Source organism: Triticum urartu, chromosome 7A (genome assembly GCF_056163025.1).
Source record: "Triticum urartu cultivar PI428250 chromosome 7A, HENAU_Tu73, whole genome shotgun sequence".
In the NCBI taxonomy this organism is placed as follows: Eukaryota; Viridiplantae; Streptophyta; class Magnoliopsida; order Poales; family Poaceae; genus Triticum; species Triticum urartu.
Genome location: NC_141879.1, coordinates 644997145 through 645019417, shown reverse-complemented (window position 1 = coordinate 645019417; position 22273 = coordinate 644997145). Strand labels below are relative to the sequence as shown.

Here is a 22273-nt window from a genome sequence, read left to right as displayed (position 1 = left end):
TAGATCTTGAGTGGTTTGACCTGACATAATAAGCAAGCAAAAGTAACATGCTTAGCACATCCCCCCTAAAAAAGACATGCTTACCACTTGATGCTGCCACTAGCTACAAATTCTGCCGTGGTCAGATGTTTATGAAAATACGTACACAAGTGGCAGGCTATGCTGAACTTATTTACAGTGACAGCCCATGTACAGAGGGACACATGTTCAGATCTTTTCAGATGCAGAGAATGACAGGCAAGTCGACATCTGACAATAGATATATATACAAGAAGAATTTGGCCTAAAAGGTACAGTTTCCAGGATTCATTCCTGTTGAACCACATACTGTTGTACTACATGGTTTAGTTTTTCTCATGCCTAAAAGGGAGTAAACTCTTAAAAGCAGTAATGAAGATGCTAGGACAATGCACAAGGAAAAAGTGGGAAAACATAACACTGTAAACTGTTGCTGATCTTCCAGCTGATCACTGCAATGCTGTACTAAATGAAGATTGTTGAGAGCAACAAAAAAAAAAGAAAAAAAAGCATAGCAAGTCTCAAGTCTCAACCTACTACACTATATTCATACGGCCTTGTTCCCCAGCTATTGCACTGAATTATGACCACTTCGTTCCAGGCAAAACACCAATAAGGCAACAATGTTGATTAATAAGAAACTGGATCAAAAAGATCTTCGTCAATTACAGAACTGAACACCCAGCCTATCTTGCAAAATCTGAGGGGTAAAGGTCTGGTGCCTTGGTAACTTCCTTTGGATCTGGTGCACAGGCTCTGACCCACAACAGCACACAACCAACCAACACCGACAACTCCACTATGTTGCGTATTTATAAATGATGACCACACCAGCAAGGCACCAAATGATGGTTATTTAGAGACGCTTGGCCTGACGCACAACATAGGTAGGCAAACATGACATGGCCTGATGCTGTCACCAGCCACAAATTCTTCCGTCACACCGGTGACAGGCTCAACTGAATTTACAGTACAAGACATGCTACAAAGAACTTGTCCTGCAGTCATATGTTCGAGGATTTTACACAAGTGGCAGGCTAAACTGAGTTTCCAGTAGAGCACACGTAGAAAGTGACACATATTCAGAATTTCAGATTCAGACAAGTGACAGACAAGTCAACATCTGATCAAACATATCAGCAGTACATAATTTGGCACCAACTACCAAAATTAGGGTACAGTTCCCAGGATTCATGCCTGTGGAAATTCCATATTACTGTACATGTTTTAGATTTTCTACTGGCACCAGCAAAATAACTTTTAATCGGCAATGAAGATGGGCAATACTGACAGTAATACATAAGGAGAACTGAAAAATAGATAAAATTGCACCACTCGTTGTTGTACCAGCTGATTAAAGTACTGCTGTACTAAATGCAAATTGAACAGCAGAGATAGAGCACAATAAGTCTCAGCCTTCTAAATTGTTTTTGTAAGACTTTCTTGTCCACCAACAAGGCAACAGGCTAGTGTAGACACTGGGTAATCATGATATTTTTTATAAGAGTCTTAAAGAGTTAACCCGCAAAATAGAAGGCACAGACGACATACTCCATGATCCTTCATGGACTGCAGAACATAGCATCCCGCCTACCTTGCAGATTAGCTTGTTCTTTGTCTTACCTAATGATTGCCAGTTTCTGATATTTCACATTATCCGATCATAACTCCACGACAACAAAAAATCAGTAAATCTTGACGAAAGCCTCTTGCAACGGCTGGATTGCACTATCATCAGGCTCGCCGAGAACTATGTGAGCATTTGGTGAGGCCTTTCTGAGAGACCATAGTGTTTTCTTTCAAGAAAATGGCAAGTATTCGTATGTTCCTTCTGGAGCTCTTCTAGGTGATTAATCTTGAGAGTAAATAGTGTCAGTTGCTTGAGACTAGTAGACCTTTTCACCACAAGGCTTACAGCTGCATCTCATTGTCGCGCCCCATGAAATTCATCATATTGAGCAACATAAAGTTCTCAAAGCCATCGTGATCCTCTAGTGTCTCTCCCTCTGATTGCCCTCTATCAAATAGCTCTTCCATTGACCCCTGTTCCTCTAACCCCTGTTTCTGTAATTGCTTTTCCTCAGGAGGCTCCCCCCCTGACAACTCCTCTAGTTCATTTCCCTCTGACAGCTCCCTCTAGTTCATCTCCCTCTGTCAGCTCTTCCTCTAGCTCATCTTCCTCCAGAGCATCTGCGCTCTTCCTCTAGCGTATCTTTCTCCAGTTCTGCTCCTTCTGACAAGTCTTCACCCAGCTCATCTTCCTCCGGTACCTCTTCCTATGATAACTCTTGCATTGACCCATTTTCCTCTGATTCTAGGTAGTACATAATTTGGCCTCAGCTAACACCATTAGGGTACAGTTTCCAGGATTGATGCCTGTTGAAACTCCATATAACTGTACATGTTTATGTTCTTCTCTTGATACCAGGAAAAGAACTTTAATCAGTAATAAAGATGGCAATAATGACAAATGAAAAACAAATGCAACACTCGTACCAACTGATTGAACTACTGCGGTACTAATGCGAATTGACGAGCACAAAGATAGAGCGTAACAAGTCTCAGCTTTCTACAGTGTTTTTGCAGGACTTTCTTATCCAACAACAAGGCAACAGGCCAATGTAGATACTGGGTAATCATGGTATTTTTTATAGTCTTAAGGATCTAAGGATATAAGGCCCAGACAACATACTCCATGATCCTTCATGGACTAGAGAACACAGCATCCTGCCTACCTTGCAGATTAGCTTGTTCTTTGTCTTACCTAATGGTTGCTAGTTTCTGATATTTCACATTATCCGATCATAACTCCACAACAACAAAAATCAGTAAATCTTGACTAAAGCCTCATGCAACGGCTGGACTGCACTATCATCAGGCTCGCTGAGAACTATCTGAGCATTTGGCGAGGCCCTTCTGAGAGAAAATAGTTTTCTTTCAAGCAAATGGGAAGTATTCATATGATCCTTGTGGAGCTCTTCTGGGTGATTAATCTTGGGAGTAAATAGTATCAGTTGCTTGAGACTAGTAGCCTTCTTCAACACAAGGCTTACTAGCTGCATCTCATTGTCGCGTCCCATGAAATTCATCATTTTGAGCAACATAAGGTTCTCAAAGACATCGCCGTGCTCTAGTGTCTCTTCCTCTGATTGCCCTCCATCAGATTGCTCTTCCATTGACCCCTGTTTCTGTGATTGCTTTTCCTCAGGTGGCTCTCCCCCTGACAACTCTTCCACTAGTTCATTTCCCTCTGAAAGCTCTTCCTCTAGTTCTTCTCCCTCTGACAACTCTTCCTCTATCTCATCTTCCTCCAGGGCATCTCCCTCTGACAGCTGTTCCTCTAGCCCATCTTTCTCTGTTGCTTCTCCTTCTGACAAGTCGTCATCCAGCTCACCTTCCCCATGTGCCTCTTGGTATGATAGCTCTCCCATTGATCCAAATTCCTCTGACTCTGATCCTGATGGTTCATCCTCTGGCTCATATGGATAATTGATTGTCGGAAGCTGCAAGGGGGTGTAGTAAGCATTCAAAATAAGTAAGAATGTCAAGCGCAAGCAACAATACAATGACTAATAACTGAATGCATTTGTCAAGGTCACAAGACAAAAAAATTTAACAGTTCATCAACAAAGGTTATCAGGCAATGGAATATACAACAGCTAGTGTTCACCTGCACAAATAGCCTCTCCAAACGAGGGCCACAGCATGCCACAAGGAAAGAGTAAATGTCGTTCATGTTGTTGATCTCCACTTCGAACATCAGTAGCTGAAGCTCTCTCAAATTCAGCAATTTGCATGGTGCAGCGCCTGTGGCAGCTAATCTGGCACGAGCTTTGGCAGACAGTCTCTGCAAAGCATAGCAATGAAGAAGGTTATCCGTAAGACAGTAAGTGAGTATTGGGATCAACCGGATGGCATGAAATGCAGAGAGCGACGAACCCGTAGGATACTGCTGCAGAGGGTAAGCACGGTGAGGTTGGACAAACTGGTTAGTAGTTGAAGCCAGTTTCTGCGCAGCTCGCAAGCGTGAGCCTCCTGTCCATAAAACCGGATTCTGGTGCCTGACAAGCGTCGCCGGCGGTTAGATGCTCCGAAGCAGATGTAAAGGTCAGCAAGACTAGTGATGGTGGCCGGGATGCTGTAGGCGGGCATGTAGGCACCGCTGTAGCGGAATGAGCGCAGACCGGATGCCTCATCGGCCAAAACAACGTCGGTGCACGGATCGCACTCTGCAACGGTGAGGCTACTCAGGTGCGCCCCGGCCGCCGCGACGCTGACGGAGTCGAGGCCTTCGCAGTAGCGCAAATCGAGGGTGTGGAGGAGGGGGCACGCGGCGACCAGGCTGCTGACTGTGTCGTCGGAGATGTGGACGCAGCGGAGGTGGATGACCTCGAGAGCGGTGAACCGGTGGGAGCGGGCGGAGAAGGAGTCGGGGAGGTCGACGCTGATGTAGAGGCGGGCGAGGTGGGGGTCACCCAGCGGGAGCCGGAACTTGTAGAAGCGGGCGAAGAAGTGGTGCACGCGGTGGACGTGCAGGTCCTCGACGGCGCAGGCGATGGCGAGGTCGAGGCAGCGGCGGAAGTGCTCGGCCTTGAACGCGCCGATGCCGAAGGAGAGGGCGAACCGCTGGAGGCGCCGCCACCCGCGCCGCTCTAGGGTTTCGAGGAGCGGGTGCGGGGAGTCGCCGATGCCGAGGCGGAAGTCGAGGGAGGAGGGCGCCGGCCAGCGGTGCGTCCAGAGGGAGCGCCACCGGGTGGAGAGCGCGCCGGTGCGGATGGCGGATTTGAGCGGGAGCAGGCAGAGGACGTGCAGCCGCAGCGCCTCCGGCAGCTCCGAGATGCGGTCCTCTGCCGCCTCCGCGCCTGCTTCTACTTCCTCGTCCTTCCGCCGCCGCCTCCATTCCTCCCGTTTACCGCCGACGGCTCACCGCTCCGTCGGACCTCCGGTTAACGCTCTCTTTGTTTTGGGCCGAAAACCTCCGATGGACCGGCCCAAAACACTTCCGCGGTAGGAGGAATTTAGCACATACTCCCTCCGTCCGAAAAAACTTGTTCCAAACTTATTTTTTAGATGGATGTATCTAGCACTAACTTGATACTAGATACATTTATTTGAAGGACAAATTTTCTCAAATGGAGGGAACTCAACTTTGTACTATTTTTAATACAAAGTTAGTAAAATGTTGGGTCATCTATTTTTCAAGTGATGGGTTTGGGGATAATATATTTTTCAACAAAAAAACTAAAAACAAAAATGAAGTTTGTACCGCTAAAAAATAAAAATAAAAATGAAGTTTGTACCGCCAAAAAACAATGAAGTTTGTGGGGGCATATTTATGCATGAAAAATCAATGAGTTTTTTTTGCGGTGGAAAAAAAGCAATGAGTTTTTTGGAAGACGATATTCATCGAAATGAATTTACATTGGTGACAGGCTACAATGGATCTACAGTCCAACACATGTATAAAGGGTCCCTTCGGAAACATCCCATCCTATGATATAAAGGGGCGCATATTTTGAATCCATATATACGCGAGGATAACATGCACAAATTTGGAAAACACATGTATTAAAGGGGCTCATATTTAGAATCCATACAGAGAAAGACAGACAAATTAACATCTAACAAAAGATTTGCGTGGCATGTTTTCCAAGATTCCATGACGGTTGAACTCCATATTGTTGTGTGCGATTAATTCTTCTCTAGACTTCAGGGCAAGAGTAAAAAAAATTGCGGGAAAACTTTCAACCTATTCATCTTCAATCATGGTAGTACAACAAACACTAGAAATAATAAAAATTACATCAAGATCCGTAGACCACCTAGTGACGATTACAAGCACTGAAGCGAGCCGAAGGCGCGCCGCTATCATCGCCCCTCCATCGCCGAAGTCGGGCAAACGTTGTTGTAGTAGACAGTCGGAAAGTCGTTGTGCTAAGGCCCCATAGAACCAACGCACCAAAACAGCAATTGCCGCAGATGAAGAGTGTAGATCAAAAGGATCCAGCCTGCAGACATACGAACGAAGACGAACGACAAAGAGATCCGAGCAAATTCACCAAAGATAGATCTGCCGGAGACACACCTCCACATGCCCACTGATGATGCTAGATGCATCACCGGAATGGGGGCTAAGCAGGACACAAACCCTAACAAAGCTCGAAAAAAGATCTAAAAACGGAGCCCTGCCACCGGCAAGAGCCGAGATCCACTCTATCTCCATGGCCCTAAGGCCATCGAAGACGGGACGAACCGGCACCGGCGCCGGCGGGAGGCAGAGAACCCTACCTTTTTGAAGGCGGCGGCTGGCTAGGAAGACCGTAGGGCAAGAGCAATTTAGTGTCTGTAAGTGCATCTAGTGCCACCCCTAGTTGGTTTTGGAGTATTGACGACAAACCTAGTTGAGGGACTAATGCGTTTGTGAGAATTGCAGGATAACACAGGTAGAAGTCCCATTGATTCGGTTTTACTACCAGAGATGACCCCTAAAACTGTATGAAGACACTGAAGTCAAAGGTGGTATATGAAGATATTCACATTGAAGACTATGACAAGAGAAGACACTATATGAAGCTTATGGAGCTCGAAGACTTAGATCTTTCGTAGTTCTTTTTCTTTTGTGTTGAGTCATAGGAACCAGCGTACTGTTAAGTGGGGTCCAAAAGAACTAGTCAGAATGACTGAAGTGATGCCTAAACCAAAAACCTATGTCTTCGAGTGAAGACTATGAGAGCGAATCTTATCGAGAGTCGGACAAGTCAGCTTTGCTTGTAGCCCAAGTAAAGTTACCGTGTGAGTTTGAAATCTGACCCTTGGGACACATGTCAGTTCCTTAGTGACCCAGGGTCATTTCGGACAAATCAGGTCGGGTTGCCAAGTGGCTATAAATAGCCCACCCCTACAACCATAAACGGTTGGCTGCTCAGATTGAAAGTACGGCTTTTGTCGTTTGAGAGCAACCCACCTCGAAGCCTTTGAGAGAGAATTCCTTGCGAGGATAAAGCCCTAACCACCAGAGCCAGAGAGAATTGGGCATCACTTAAGTCTTCTTGTCTGTGTGATCTGAAAACTTATTACACTTGAGGACTGTGCATCCTCCAGCCGGTTAGGCGTCGCATTCTGAGCATCCAAGAGACATTGTGGATTGCCAGTGAACGAAGTCTGTGAAGGTTTGGGAGTCTACCTTGAAGACTTACCAGAGTGATTGGGTGAGGTCTATGTGACTTTAGCTCAAGGAGAATACGGTGAGGACTGGGTGTCCTGAGCTGCGTGTTCAGGACTGGGTGTCCGGGACTGTGTGTCCTAAGGTTTAAATACCCAGCCGCTCCAACCAGACGTACAATTGTCATAGCAACTGGAACTGGTTCAACAAATCATTGTCTTCAACGAGTCACTGGTTTCATCTTCACTTCACTTTACTTACTGTTACTCCTTGTGAAGTCATTCTATGTTTGCTCTATCATTTATCTTCACTGAGTGACTGTGTGTTCTGTTTGGCTTCACAATATCTTCCTACCTGATCCTTACTACCTAGCTGCTATTAGTCTTTGTGCTTTCACTTCATTGAATACTTGACTATGATTTGCCTAGTGTAGTCTACCTTCCGCTGCATGGTAATAGGTTCAATTTTATCGTTTGTCTTCAAAACTCTCATGTTCTGAAGACTTTCATAAAAATCGCCTATTCACCCCCCTCTAGTCGATATAACGCACTTTCAATTGGTATCAGAGCAAGGTGCTCCCTTGTTCTGTGTGATTCGGTTTAACCACCTGGAGTTTTAGCTATGTCGACTGCAGGGATAATTAAAGCCTCCGCTGCGTGCCCCGTCTTCGATGGAACTGAATATCCCTACTAGAAGAATAAGATGCGCATGCATCTTGAAGCCATTGACGTCGACCTATGGTATGTCGTCGAGAACGGCGTTCCCAAGGCTGGAGAAGGTGTCACTGCTGCTGATGTCAAGAAATTCGTTCAACTGGACTCTACTGCCAAGAATATCATCTGTGGTCATCTGACCAAAGGACAGTATGGCCATGTGAGTGCTTTGAAGACATCCAAGCTGGTCTGGGACTGGCTCTCCAAGGTCAATGAAGGCATCTCAACCCAGAGAGATCAGAGAATCAGTGTCCTTCGCAACCTCTTCAACCGCTTCAAGCGAAATGACAATGAGAATGTCCAGCACACATTTGACCGACTCACTGACATCACAAATGAGCTTCAAGCCCTCGGCGCCACTGAGATTACCAAACATGAAGTCGTCAAGACGCTGCTGAGATCACTTAATAGTTCGTTTGACATCCTGGCCCTGATGATTCAAGAACGTCCTGATTTCAAGACACTCGATCCGTCTGACATAATTGAGAGGCTCAACACACATGAGTTTCAGCTTTCGGAGAAAAGAGATATCTACGGTCCAAACTATGGGCGAGCTCGTGCCTTGAAGGCAAAAACTATCTCCTCATCTGAAGAAGAATCTGACAGCAGTTCTGATGATCCTGAAGACATTGGAAGGGAATTTGCTATGCTTGTCAAAAAGTTCCAAAAATTCACCAAGAAGAAAGGCTTCAGAAAGTCTTCCCGATCAAGTTCAAGGAATGATGAAGCTCCTGCTCATGACTGCAAGAGGAAAACATGTCACAAGTGCAAGAAACTTGGCCACTTCATCTCTGAGTGTCCACAGTGGGGCAATGAGAACAAAAAGAAGAAGAAGATCAAGGAATATGACTCTAACGACAAGAAGAAGAGAAGAAGAAGAAATACTCAAAGTCTTCTTCCAAGTCTTCCTCAAAGTCTTCATCACACAATAAAAGCTCATCTGGCAAGGCACGTGCTTTTGTTGGCAAGGAAATGGATTCAGAGGAGTCTGCTTCTGAGGAGGCGGAGGTGGAGTCTGAGGAGGAATCCGACTCAGGCGTCGCAAGTCTGGCTACAGCATACGTTGCCAAGTCCATCTTCAACACTGAAGACAATGACTTCATCACCGACACCGATGCAAATGACAAGGACTACTCCGCTCATACCTACTGCTTCATGGCACGCGGTGCCAAGGTAAACACACGCACTACTCACTATCAAACATCTAGTGACGATGACTCTGATTGTGGTTCAAAACATAGCTACAAAACACTTGCTAAAATTGCAACTGAACAACAGAAAGCTATGAAATATATTCAAAAACTATTAGACAGAAGCGATGATCTGTTAGGTGCTGAAATGACTCGATCGGAATCCTTAATTGAAGACATAAAAAATCTTCATGTTAAGTATTAGGAACTTGAAAGTCGTCATGAAACTCTCTCAACAACTCATGAAAAGCTTTCCTATGATTATCTTCAAAGGAAGCAGGATCTTGAGAAATTGAGAGCGGTTCATGAAGATCTTCAAACGGAAAACAAGTCACTTCGCGCCAAACAGATCAGTCCCGCTCAGGAAGGATTCGAACCACCATGTCTTAAATGCATTGAGCGTGATAATGCTACTTCTGTTGCTGAATGTTCTACTGCTACTGCTGTTGCAATATCTTCAACTGATGATGTGGTAACTAACCCCTCTGCTGAGGATACCACCGCTATTGCTGATGAGAATGCTAGGTTGAAGACATTGCTTGAAACGGGGATGTACAAAAGTCTTCAAGGACATCAGACACTATGTGATGTCCTCAAAAAGCAGATTCTGAACCGAAACCCTAGAAAAGAGGGTGTTGGGTTCGTAAGGAAAATGAATGCAGATGGCTCTTACTGGAAACCTGAGCAGTACCCCAAAACCATGTGGGTTGCTGCAAAGGAACCTTCAGCAGATCCATCCAATCTAACTGGCTTCACTTGTGCTAACCCCATTATCATTGATGAATCCTTTGATGCAAACTATATACTGTTTAAGAATCAAAATGGTGAAGTGTTTGCCAGGTACATTGGTACTAACTGCAGGAATGGACCGCCTATGAAGAAGGTCTGGGTTCCGAAAAGGTGTCTGGAAAATCTTCCTGTGAATGTCTTCATGACACCTCACGTGAAGAAGACAAACTTCAGACCAAAGGCTTCATACGGTCCAAAGGCTTCATACAGACAGAGGACTCACCTGAGTCGCACTAACGCAAATGTTTTGCAGGGAAACCATACTCAGGCATATGAATATGAGAGCGGTTCATCAAACCGCCATGTTCATAAGACCAAGAACTATTCTGCTTATTCTTATGAGTACTATTGTCCGCCTGCAAGACTGTTTGCTAGGGCTTCAAAGCCAAAATTCTCAGATGCTGCACTTAGACTTATTGCTTCTAAGCCACCCTTGAAGATGTGGGTGGCTAAAAAAGCTTAACTCTCTTTTGCAGGGAAAGGTCTCCAGCAGAAAACCAAAATCGTCTGACGCTATTGCTGGGGACCTTAAACATCTTGTAGGGCGCAAGATCAAATGCCCAAATGGTCTTACTATGTACTTCGTACCTGAATCGCTTGCTACTCTCCCTATTAGTCCTAACCTGGATCTAAGCTTTCATAACCCACTGGTTCGTCAAATGTTTTTGCTTCACAATGCTCTTGGTGAAGCCTATCCCCCTAACTGCACTGTAGAGTACGACACCAGCGTCTTCAGAATGGATTATTGACAGCGGGTGTACAAATCACATGATTGGCAAAAGAAGTCTTCTTATGGACTCAACCTTACGTCCATTCGACAAGAGCCACATCACATTTGCTGACATTGGTAAAAGTAAGGTATTGGGTCTAGGTAGAGTTGCAATCTCAAGGGATCAACACATGGATAAAGTCATGCTTGTTGAATCCCTTGGCTTCAACTTAATGTCTATCTCAATGCTTTGCGATTTGAACATGATCGTAATGTTTGAAAAATATCGTTGCCTTGTACTAATGGAATCTGACAAGTCTCTAGTGTTTGAAGGGTATCGAAAAGATGATTTGTACGTGGTAGACTTCTCAGCAGGACCACAGCTTGCAGTATGTCTTCTAGCAAAGGCTTCAGAATGCTGACTCTGGCATCGGAGGCTTGGACATGCTGACATGAGGAACCTCCACACCCTTGCGAAGAAGAAGCATGTCATAGGCATCAAGGGCGTCAAGTTCAAGAAAGACCACTTATGTGGTGCCTGTGAAGCAGGGAAGATGACGAGGGCCAAACATCCCTCGAAGACAATCATGACCACAACTCGACCCTTCGAACTGCTTCAAATGGATCTTTTCGGTCCCACTCATTACTCAACTCTTACTACTACTGCTTACCTCTATGGCTTCGTTATTGTTGATGATTATTCTAGATATACTTGGGTGCACATAATCCTTTACAAGACTGAAGTGCAGGATGTCTTCAGACGCTTCGCCAATCGAGCTATGAACAATTATGGCGCTAAGATAAATCACATCAGAAGTGACAATGGCACTGAATTCAAGAACACTGGCCTTGATACATATCTTGATACCTTGGGCATCACACATGAATTCTCAGCCCCGTACACGCCACAGCAGAATGGCGTCGTCGAACGCAAGAACAGAACACTAATTGAGATGGCCAGAACGATGCTAGATGAATACAAGACCCCAAGATTCTGGCCCGAAGCCATTGATACTGCATGCCATACAATCAATCGTGTTTATCTTCACAAGCTACTGAACAAGACATCTTATGAGCTCCTTACTGGCAAGAAGCCAAATGTCAGTTACTTCAAAGTATTTGGCGCAAGGTGCTGGATCAAGGACCCACATCACACCTCAAAGTTTGCACCAAAAGCACATGAGGGTTTTATGCTTGGATATGGAAAGGATTCACACTCCTACAGAGTCTTCAATCTCTTTCATTACAAAGTGGTTGAAACAGTGGATGTGTTGTTCGATGAGACCAACGGTTCACAAAGAGAGCAACTGCCAAATGTGCTAGATGAAGTTCCATCCAGTGAATCAATCAAGCTAATGGGAACTGGAGAAATTATACCTTCTGAAGCTCATCCTGAGGAAGAACTTATCATTTCAGCACCTGATCAACATGAAGACAATGCTCAGCCTGAAGACATTCCTTCCAACAACGACAATGAACAGCAAGAGCAAAGTCTTCGCCCTGTACACCCTCGCGTTGCCAATGAAGTGCAGATTGAAAGAATAATTGATAGCATCAATGCACCTGGTCCACTCACTCGTTCAAGGGCAACTCAGCTAGCAAATTTCTGTGGGCACTTCGCATTCGTCTCAATAGCAGAACCCAAGAAAGTTGAAGAAGCCTTCATGGAACCTGAATGGATTCAAGCTATGCAAGAAGAGCTTCAACAGTTTGAGCTGAATAATGTATGGGAACTGGTTAAGCGTCCTGATCCACGGAAGCACAATATAATAGGCACTAAATGGTATACCGCAACAAGCAAGATGAGCATGGTCAAGTTGTCAAAAATAAATCTCGTCTCGTTGCTCAAGGATATACTCAAGTGGAAGGCATTGACTTCGATGAAACATTTGCTCTTGTGGCTAGACTTGAAGCCATACGCATACTGCTGGCCTATGCAAATCATCATACCATACTTGTATATCAAATGGATGTGAAGAGTGCCTTTCTCAATGGCAAGATTGAAGAAGAAGTGTATGTTGCACAACCGCCTGGCTTTGAAAATCCAAAACATCCTGACATGGTATAGAAGCTCAACAAGGCACTGTATGGCCTCAAACAAGCCCCTCGGGCCTGGTATGACACACTCAAATACTTCCTGAAGAGCAAAGGCTTCATACCTGGTTCCCTAGACCCCCACTCTTTTCACGAAGACATATGATGGTGAACTGTTTGTGTGCCAAATATATGTGGATGACATTATCTTCGGCTGCACCAATCAGAAGTACAGTGAAGAGTTTGGATATATGATGCAAGAGCAATATCAGATGTCTATGATGGGAGAGCTAAAGTTCTTCCTCGGTCTTCAAATACGACAACAACGCAATGGCATCTTCATATCTCAAGAGAAGTATCTCAAAGATTGCCTGAAGAAGTTTGGGATGCAAGACTGCAAAGGCTTCACAACACCAATGCCATCCAAATATCATCTGGGTCCTGACAAAAATGGTAAAGAGTTCGATCAAAAGGTATACCGCTCCATGATTGGTTCTTTACTTTATCTATGTGCATCTAGGCCAGATATTATGCTTAGTGTTTGCATGTGTGCTCGATTTCAAGCGGAACCAAAGGAGTCGCATCACTTAGCTGTGAAGCGAATTCTTCGATATTTGGCTCACACCCCAACTCTAAGATTATGGTATCCAAAGGGCTCAGAGTTTGATCTGGTTGGATTCTCGGATGCTGATTATGCTGGTGACAAAGTTGATCGCAAGTCTACATCAGGCACATGTCACTTTCTGGGACGATCACTTGTATGTTGGTCTTCAAAGAAGCAGAACTGTGTATCTCTCTCCACTGCTGAATCTGAATACATTGCTGCTGGATCTTGCTGCGCTCAGCTTCTGTGGATGAAGTAAACACTCAAGGACTATGGCATTCATCTGAAGCAAGTGCCACTTTACTGCGACAACGAAAGCGCCATCAAGATTGCCAACAATCCAGTTCAGCACTCAAAGACAAAGCACATTGAAATTCGTCATTACTTTCTCAGAGATCATGTTGTGAAGGAAGACATTGATATCATACACGTCAACACTGAAGAGCAATTGGCAGATATCTTCACCAAGCCCTTGGATGAGAAGAGGTTTTGCAAGTTACGGTGTGAGCTAAATATCCTGGAATCCTCAAATGTCCTGTGATCAGGCACACATCCTAACCCTTATGCATATTGATGACTTAGATGTGCAACGCACAAAGTAAAGTATATATTCAATCAATGAAGACATACATTCTAAGTGTGAATACATTAATGTGGAATTTGACTTCGGAGCGCCACGATAATTGTGCGCCGTGTCTGGGTCTAATACTTCCTATACGGTGGGTAACGCCACCACCAAACGTTCTATTTTGAAGTGTTTCACTCATGGCGTTACCTTGGAATGTCTTCACATTTGGTTTGGCTTCGATCTCAACATATTTTCATGATTATTTTCACTATATTGATTATAGATATATATATATATATATATACTAGTGTTCTGTCCTCTACAGCATTCACTTATAGCTATGTCTTCGTGTTGAATCTTTTGAACTAAGTGAATGTGATCGGACCCTAACCTTTCTATGCTTTCTATCTCAAACTCTATCTCTCCAAGTCATATGCATTCTATTGAAACTGTCGAATGTCTTCTCTGCGTCCTTGTCAGCAGAAGATACAGAGACAACCATTAAGTTCGTTTTCAATGCTCATTCCTCCACATGAAATCCGGAGAAGTAGGAACGACCACCCGACAATCCAGGCGTGCGTGGTACGTGGAACAAACCCCAAAATTCCGCATAATGGCCACGTGTTCCTCAGATGCGAATCGCCAGGGGCACCTGTGTAATAGCACAGTGCCGCCCCTGTGCCTATAAATACACACTCACAACGGTCATTATCTCTTCTTCCACCCTCGCACGAACCCTAGCGCCACCGCTAGCTCTCGACGACGTTGGCGACGAAGCGCTTCGCTGCCGCAACCTCTCCGACGCCGTCTTCACGCCGACCGCGGACATCGTCCTCTCCGCCGTCGCCGTAGGTGTCCTCCGTCGCCAAGTTAGGGCACGGAAGAGTGAACTGCTCGGCCTCATCTCCCACTCCGTCTAGCAGTTCTCAGTGTGGTAAATAAAACTCCCTTTTTTTACAGCACCGTTGATCCTATTGACCTGTCACTTTCTACCACAAGCAGTTTCTGTTCACACAAGCTAGATCTCTCTCATACTGCATCTCATAACATGCCTAGTATATTCACTTGTGCTTCACAAAGTAGTTAGATTCCTCACTTGTACTGATCTGTGGATTCGTACAAATCTGGAACCAACTTCTTATCTATGAGTGAATGTCTTCGCACGATGAGGTCAATATCTTCTAAACAGATTTATCTTCAAAATCTTCTGAGAATGCATATGACCTCTTCCCCTTCCCTCACACCTTAATGCTGTCACAGGTACATGTCCGTGGGAGAATCCTTTGGTTCTCATAGTCTGCATTCATTTGCAGAATTCTTACAGCATCACATAAATTCTCCCGAAGCCAGTTCCTGTTGGTCTAGCAAACGAAAACCTTTGAAGCCTTTGAACGTCTTGAAGCCTTTCAAGTTAAAGTTTATGGCTTCAGAGAAAGCAACAAGGAAGGGTGGCAGAAAGCGTCATGATGAGACCTCCAGAGATCTGCCAGATGAACTCTCAGAAATGTACAAGACAGATCCTGAAGAGGATTACAGTCAGCGCAAGACCCGAATCCAATGGATTCGAAGATATTGGGCAGAACAATGGTTCAAATACAGATTTGTGACACAGGAGTATGTTGAGAAAAACGCCATCAAGAGACCGTGGAAGACATCCTATTCAAGAATCTTCTACCCAGGTCCAGAGATGAAGCCATTGCTCAAGGCTTCTATCCATGCATGGTCCGTGGACCACAGCCTGCTGATGCACACTCGTCGTCACTGCTATGGTGTCGTGACGACAATCTGTTCAAGCGCAACTTACAGTTTGCTCAAAACTCAGCGAAGCAGAACAAGAAGACTTTTGGGTTAGACTTCAACCCTGGTCCCTCATCTCCAAGGGCAGATGGCACACGACATGCAGAACCCAATGTCATTGGTCCTTTCACCAACGTTGAAGGCCTCATCACCTACATCTTGGTTCAAGGGACTGCAGTGAATGAGCCTGCAGCTGACACTGAGTCTGATGACGCGCCTGCAGTACCGAAGCCAAAGCAGTTGAAGAAGCCAAAAGCTTCAAAGCCGGCCCCTTCACCAAAATCTCAAGGGCGAAGCCATTGGCAACTGCACCTCCTGAAGACAGTGTGCAGTCTGAAGACTTATCACGCGTCTTCAAGCCCCAGAAGGCCAAGATGCTTCTGTCTCACACTGACAATGAGCTAACAGCTGCTGCCATTCTGCGCAACGACGACATTGATCTGTCAAGTGATGAAGATCTTGCAGATGACGCTCTTGAGCAACTCATCAAGAGTAAAGAAGAAGCAGAAATCTTCAATGATCTGCCTCTCTTTGATGTCACCATCATCCACAACTTCATTGACGAGTGGTTTGACACGCCAAACATCAGCTTTGAAGATCTGCAGCTACCCATTGGCCTCAGTGTCGCCTTCCAAGGCGCCATTGCTTCAGAACTTGCTATTGCCCAGCGCATTGTTGAACTGAAGCAGAAGATTGACTATGAAAAGGCTCAGTTCAAGAAGCATATGGCCAAGCTCAGCATGCAAGAAGTGAAGAACTTTAAGACAATGATGCACGAGCTTAAGGAAGCCTTTGTGAAGAAGCGTGCAGAAGCTCAGGGTTCGCGTGAGCGCATGAAGACTCTGGCTGGCAGATGTGTGCAAGCCTATAATGAGGCTGAGAAGCGCAAGGCACTTGGGCGTCCTGGCATCGACCCCAGGATGGCCACAAAGAAGAAGAAGAAGCCTGCTACGACTGAAACTGATGCACCACGGCAAGAAGCAGTTCCGATTGTCTTCCCAACTAGACTGACTGGCTCGAAACCAAAAGGCCGGTCAATAGCTTCAGAGCTCAAGAAGACAAGGACTGCTGAGGCTGAAGCCAGGAAGAGGAAACACTCTGAAGCCTCTCCTACTGCCCCACCAAGAAAAAGAGAAAGACCAAGAAAGCTCGGGCTGCTCCCACAGAGCCCTTGATAGTTGAACCCATTTCTATGGTTCATCCTGACGCAGAACGTCAACTAACAGTTCATGAGCCTGCTTCCACAGAGGCTCCTGAAGATGAAGACATTCCAGCAGCTGATCCCATCGCTGCTGAAGACATTGGTCATCATGACAATGTAGAAGATGATGCAGTCCTTCCTCAGTTTGAAAACAGCGAACTCATCAGCATTGGTCGTCCACTGACGCCAATTGCACAGGATGCTTCATGGGTGGATCGCCCACAAGAGGAAGAAGACTATGAGGCCCAGCCCACTCCAACTCCACAGGCGTCGTCTGCGTTCCGCAGGCTTCGCAAAGGTCCAAGGCCTCAAGTCTCTGCTGAAGACATTCCGGCTCCATCAGCCGCAGAAGAAGGAGTCCCACAAGATCCCACTCGCCTGTCCCACCAAGAAGCAGTTCTCCAGGAGAATGTGCTTGTGACCGACCCTCCAGCTAGTCAAGTGGAGGATGAAAATCGTGAGCCCGCCACAACCACCAATGAAGCTAATGTGGAGCCCTCCCCAGCAAAAGCTTCAGAAGACAGCGAAGCCACTGATCTCGCCACTTTTGTTCCTGAGTCTGCTGCCGGTCCCCAATTCAACTATCATGTTGAGCACAGGCCTCGGGTCCAGAAGCCAATCCCAAGACTGCCAAGGTTTCCAGGTCCTGCATCAGCACCTGGCTCCTTCAACATCAATGGCTTCAGGGCAGACAACACGTTCTTCAATAGCTCCAGGAACCCCTACTCAAGGGAAAGGATACCATCTGATCGGTTCTGGAGCTATCCTCAGCGAAGCTATTACTCTTGCATTCTTTACAAACAAGGTCACATCTTCCCACACAAGCGCCTTGATGTTGAAGCTATAGCTGGTCTGCCCTGTCTAGAAGAAGCGTTGGATTGCTTCAAGCAAGTGGGTCTGCTGCAGTTTGTTACTGATGAAGAGCATTGGAATGAAGAGCTGCTGCTACAATTCTATGCCACACTTCACATCAAAGGGTACAGCAGAGATCCGAAGACTTGGGTCCTGGAGTGGATGACTGGCAACGTTCATCACGAAGCAAATGCATTTGACATCATTGAACTCACTGGCTTGCCCACTCCTGGCGATCTCTTCGAGCAAGGCTGTCAGCTGCATGCTGAAGCTATTGAGAGCATTTTTCAGCGGCCAGAACCTGATATGAGTCAAATGCTCAGCATGATGAAGCCATTGCCCCAAGATGCTGCTTATCCCACAGAGTTCTTCATTGAAGACCTTGAGTACCTGCCCAGAACCATCTATCACATCATCAGGCGAACTCTCTGGCCTATCAAAGGGCACTCTCTAAATGCCAAGCTTCAGGGTGCAATGAAGACTTTGGTCTTCTATATACTTCACGGCAAATGCTTCAATGCACAGGACTTCTTCATACGCCAACTTGCTGCATCAGGCATTGATCTGTTTGGTTTGAAGTTCTACGCCCCTTGGGTCATGCGGCTGATCAAGCTACACTCCGCCATCTCGTATCAGCCCTCAGCCCACAACCATCGGATCTTCTTGCCTGACGTGGACATGTCTACTGAAGCCATATATTCTGAGCCTGCCAAGCAATCTCTAAGTCTTCAGAATACAGACCATCAGAGTTTTACTCAGAACATTGAAGGCGTTGAAGCAGTTTCTCGGGTGTATCCTTTGGCTGGCACTACACGTGCACCACACCCTGCTTCCACTGAAGCCACTGACAGTGCCACTGCTCCAAGACCCAAGAAGCGCACTCGTGTTCTCAACGACCGAGAGCTTCTTATGGCTCTACATCAGAAACATGATAGGCATCATGACTGGCTGAAGCGTCAGATGAAAAGCCTCTTGGTGGATGTTAATCGCACTCGAAATCTTGCCACCAAGAATGCTTTCGTTGCCCATGAAACCTGTCGCCGCACATGGAAAGGGCTCACGATGATGTGTTCTGAAGCTGATCTTCAAGAGGATGGCTTCTCTGAGAGATTCAAGTTTGACTCCGCACCTCCTCGAAGGGCTGTGCTGCTAGGAACTCCATCCCTTGAAGATTCTGAGTTCTCTTCCTCTGCTGCCACAGTGACTGCCAGAATTATTGAGGAAGAAGACGATGCTACTTCACCGCCACCTCCTTCAGCACCTCCAAACTCTTCTGCACCGCCAAACAACACCAACAACCCTGCTACTTCACCTACTCCTCATGGGAACGAGTAGAGGCTCTATGTCTTCAAACCTTTTTGGTCATTACTGACAAAAGGGGGAGAAGCATATGAGATTGATAGTCTTCAAGCGGGTCCATATGAGATTGATAGTCTTCAAGCGGGTCCATATGGGTGGGTGCTTTATATTTTTCTTCGTGCTTACAACTCTCGTTTTTGCTACATTTGGTTCTTATGAGTTGTAACACTTAAACTAGATGATCGTCTGCTACTTATTTGCCACCTTGTTTTGTGAAGATAAATTCCGCATGCGCGACGATAAATTCCGCACTTAGCTCATTCTGCAGACGTCCATTTTCCATTATGCATGTCATTATCTTCATATACTTTCACATGCATAGTGGATTGTCATCATAAGTTGAAGTGGATCTCCACAAGTACAACCTGCCATGTGCATTTGCATTCCAAAAGCAAATTAACTTATATGCACATCTTCAGGGGGAGCCCTTGCAACTTATGAAGACAATTCCTTATCCTTTACAATTTCACAGATTATATTCCCGTTGAAAACTTCAACTAGTTTGTCATCAATCACCAAAAAGGGGGAGATTGTAAGTGCATCTAGTGCCACCCCTAGTTGGTTTTGAAGTATTGACGACAAACCTAGTTGAGGGACTAATGTGTTTGTGAGAATTGTAGGATAACACAGGTAGAAGTCCCTCATTGATTCGGTTTTACTACCAGAGATGACCCCTAAAACTGTATGAAGACATTGAAGTCAAAGGTGGTATATGAAGATATTCACATTGAAGACTATGACAAGAGAAGACACTATATGAAGCTTATGGAGCTCGAAGACTTAGATCTTTCGTAGTTCTTTTTCTTTTGTGTTGAGTCATATGAACCACCGTACTGTTAAGTGGGGTCCAAGAGAACCAGTCAGAATGACTGAAGTGATGCCTAAACCAAAAACCTATGTCTTCGAGTGAAGACTATGAGAGCGGATCTTGTCGAGAGTCGGACAAGTCAGCTTTGCTTGTAGCCCAAGTAAAGTTGACGTGTGTGTTTGAAATCTGACCGTTGGGACACGTGTCAGTTCCTTAGTGACCCAGGGTCATTTCGGACAAATCAGGTCGGGTTGCCAAGTGGCTATAAATAGCCCACCCCCTACAACCATAAACGGTTGGCTGCTCAGATTGAAAGTACGGCTTTTGTCGTTTGAGAGCAACCCACCTCGAAGCCTTTGAGAGAGGATTCCTTGCGAGGATAAATCCCTAACCACCAGAGCCAGAGAGAATTGGGCATCACTTAAGTCTTCTTGTCTGTGTGATCTGAAGACTTATTACACTTGAGGACTGTGCATCCTCCAGCCGGTTAGGCGTCGCATTTTGAGCATCCAAGAGACATTGTGGATTGCCAGTGAACGAAGTCTGTGAAGGTTTGAGAGTCTACCTTGAAGACTTACCAGAGTGATTGGGCGAGGTCTATGTGACCTTAGCTCAAGGAGAATACGGTGAGGACTGGGTGTCCTGAGCTGCGTGTTCAGGACTGGGTGTCCGGGACTGTGTGTCCTAAGGTTTAAATACCTAGCCGCTCCAACCAGACGTACAGTTGTCACAGCAACTGGAACTGGTTCAACAAATCATTGTCTTCAACGAGTCACTGGTTTCATCTTCACTTCACTTTACTTACTGTTACTCCTTGTGAAGTCATTGTATGTTTGCTCTATCATTTGTCTTCACTGAGTGACTGCGTGTTTTGTTTGGCTTCACAATATCTTCCTACCTGATCCTTACTACCTAGCTGCTATTAGTCTTTGTGCTTTCACTTCATTGAATACTTGACTATGGTTTGCCTAGTGTAGTCTACCTTCCGTTGCATGGTAATAGATTCAATTTTATCATTTGTCTTCAAAACTCTCATGTTCTGAAGACTTTCATAAAAATCGCCTATTCACCCCCCCTCTAGTCGATATAACGCACTTTCAGTGTCAAAAAGGGATTGAACTCTTAAATCACCAATGAGGATGGTAGAACAACAAACAAGGAATATAAAATCACTAATGAGGATGATAAATACAATATGTTGTTCCAGACTTCCTTTAGCAGCATAATAGGACAGTCCATTTCAAGTGATTGGAATTCACTGCTTGTGTCTGATGAAATGTGGATGTATGAGTTGTGTAAGCTCAGGGTGATCCATGCCTCTCATATCATTGATTGATCCACTAATAATGGTTGATGGACATGGGGATGGTATGCTTGTAGAGATCAGATTGCTTGTGGTGCTTTCCTGTCAGGTTGTGATCTCCGGCATGCAACAATGTCTACTTTTTCCCTAGCTCTAAGCCATATCTCTTTTATATCCTCCCTCTTGTTGATCTCTATGAACACAACATCCTTCATGTCCATCAATATTATTTCTAGATTTATTATCATTGAGGTAAGAGATATGAAAAATAATTTTATTGGCGTTTCCTAGCATGCTCGGGTTATAAAACCATCCATGCCTAGTCCATCAAACACAATCCTAAGTAGTGGTTTTCATTCATCTACGCTGGACTGCACCATCGCAAGCTAAACGGAGTTTGAATTGTTGGTGTCCTCTTTGGCGTCGAGATCAAGAAAGAACTAGCAGTAGTTACTTTCTAGGAAATCTTGAACCAGAGGCTAGCCATTACCTCATCCACGTACCATCTTCGAAGGGCATGTTTCGATCTGCATCCAAGTGACATTGAAAAAAAAATAGATTGAGATCAGGGGATTTGAAGGAGCAATGGAAATCTGTATATGAGAAGAGAGATTTTTTGAGCTGTGGAAAATGAACGTGTGCTATTTGTTCCCTTTCTCTGGACTTCTAAAGGGGGAGTTCGTATGTCGTTCGTTCGTTCGCTAGCTCCCCCTTCCCTCTCGACCGATCCACGTCGCCAGCCCCCACCAATGATTTCCCCTACTTGAAACTATGTCCCAGCCGGTTTTTCACCCGATCAAAATTTTACGGCGAACCTCGCGTTGGCCCAGTAGCCCTTCTCTCTCTCGACCACGCCAAGCCCAACCCTCACGAGGCAGCCCTACAACGCAACCAGCCCCAGCCTGTTCGTCCTCTCCTCGGCGGTGCATGGCCGCCTCGAACCTTTGGACCACCGCTGCATCTGGACCAGTCCCTGCATCCTGCCAGCGCGTCGCTGGCCGCCGCCCTGCCCACGTCCTGTCAACATCTCCGATCATGCGGTTGCCCTCGCCCATGTCTTCGCCAGAGGCCACGTTGACCCCACCTCCGCCGCCAATGGGCTGGGAAATCCTGAAATAATCCTAAAACCCTGGTGGGCTGGAGATACCACCGTCCCTCTAACCATC

At 45.6% G+C, this 22273-nt stretch overlaps 1 protein-coding gene across 1 annotated transcript; it reads right to left on the bottom strand.

The window, feature by feature from the left end:
* Positions 1-1097: 1097 nt before the first annotated feature.
* On the bottom strand, positions 1098-22162 carry LOC125519233 (uncharacterized). Its single transcript, XM_048684102.2, has 4 exons — positions 22000-22162; positions 3958-4940; positions 3689-3865; positions 1098-3521 (listed from the first exon to the last, which is right to left on the bottom strand). The coding sequence occupies exons 1-4, from the start codon at positions 22160-22162 to the stop codon at positions 2844-2846; spliced, it is 2001 nt and encodes a 666-aa protein (XP_048540059.2). The 3' UTR covers positions 1098-2843.
* Positions 22163-22273: the final 111 nt, after the last annotated feature.

What these genes read in the sequence shown, in the direction of transcription:
- LOC125519233 (XM_048684102.2), bottom strand. Translation starts at nt 22,162, where the DNA reads ATGGGCGAGGGCAACCGCATGATCGGAGATGTTGACAGGACGTGGGCA. An exon ending in GGACGAACAGGCTGGGGCTG is followed by an intron (nt 4,941 to 21,999) that starts GTTGCGTTGTAG and finishes CGGAGCGGTGAG; the next exon opens with CCGTCGGCGGTAAACGGGAG. An exon ending in TCTGCAGCAGTATCCTACGG is followed by an intron (nt 3,866 to 3,957) that starts GTTCGTCGCTCT and finishes TATGCTTTGCAG; the next exon opens with AGACTGTCTGCCAAAGCTCG.